The sequence below is a fragment of the Trichinella spiralis genome (genome assembly GCF_000181795.1).
Source record: "Trichinella spiralis strain ISS 195 chromosome Unknown Scfld5500, whole genome shotgun sequence".
Lineage (NCBI taxonomy): Eukaryota > Metazoa > Nematoda > Enoplea > Trichinellida > Trichinellidae > Trichinella > Trichinella spiralis.
In genome coordinates this window covers 1-849 of record NW_003532439.1, presented here as the reverse complement: position 1 = coordinate 849, position 849 = coordinate 1, and the positions used below count along the sequence as shown (strand labels likewise).

The window sequence follows — 849 nt, the reverse complement described above, 5'->3', positions numbered from 1 at the left end:
CGTTTTCGGTTGGGCCTTTCAACCAGCCCAACTTAGAACTGGCCACGGGACCCAAGGGAATTCTGGACTGTATAAATTAAAACAAAGCCATTGCGATGGCCCGATGATTCGGGTGATGACCGCCAATGTGATTTTCTGCCCCAGTGCTTTGAAATGTCAAAAGTGAAGAAAATTCAATCAAGCGCGGGGTAAACGGCGGGAGTAACTATGACTCTCTTAAGGGTAGCCAAATGCCTCGTCATCTAATTAGTGACGCGTATGAATGGATCAACAAGATTCCTTCTGTCCCTATCTACTATCTAGCGAAACCACAGCCAAGGGAACGGGCTTGGCAAAATCAGCGGGGAAAGAAGACCCTGTTGAGCTTGACTCTAGTCTGACTCTGTGAAGAGACATGAAAGGTGTAGCATAGGTGGGAGATTGTCAATTTGCCATCGTTCACGCGATGGTCCGGTGATCGCCAATGAAATACCACTACTTTGATCGTTTCTTTACTTATTCGGTAAAGCGAAAAAATTGTGGCCAATTTGGCGGCGTTTATGTCGCTGTTGGTCATTGTTTTCATGTTGGATTGAAGCTTTGTTTACAGCCGTCGCTTTGTGTCTTCATTTGGCGCATTGTTGTACTGGGTTATCCCAGTGTGTGATGTGGTCACAATGGATGATCGGCGATAGGCTTGAAGTGATTCGCTCCGGAAACAGTGTCAGACGGGGAGTTTGACTGGGGCGGTACATCTGTTAAACGATAACGCAGGTGTCCTAAGGTAAGCTCAGCGAGGACAGAAACCTCGCCTAGAGTAAACGGGCACAAGCTTACTTGATTTTGATTTCCAGTACGAATAAAAGCCGC

General features: G+C 46.9%; 1 protein-coding gene across 1 annotated transcript; it reads left to right on the top strand.

The window, feature by feature from the left end:
* Nucleotides 1–230: 230 nt before the first annotated feature.
* Tsp_14568 (conserved hypothetical protein) lies at nt 231–483 on the top strand. The gene is made up of 2 exons (XM_003366733.1): nt 231–326; nt 376–483. Exons 1-2 carry the CDS (start codon nt 231–233, stop codon nt 481–483), a joined length of 204 nt encoding a protein of 67 aa, XP_003366781.1.
* The last annotated feature ends 366 nt before the right edge of the window (nt 484–849 follow it).

What these genes read in the sequence shown, in the direction of transcription:
- Tsp_14568 (XM_003366733.1), top strand. Translation starts at nt 231, where the DNA reads ATGCCTCGTCATCTAATTAGTGACGCGTATGAATGGATCAACAAGATT. An exon ending in AACCACAGCCAAGGGAACGG is followed by an intron (nt 327 to 375) that starts GCTTGGCAAAAT and finishes GCTTGACTCTAG; the next exon opens with TCTGACTCTGTGAAGAGACA.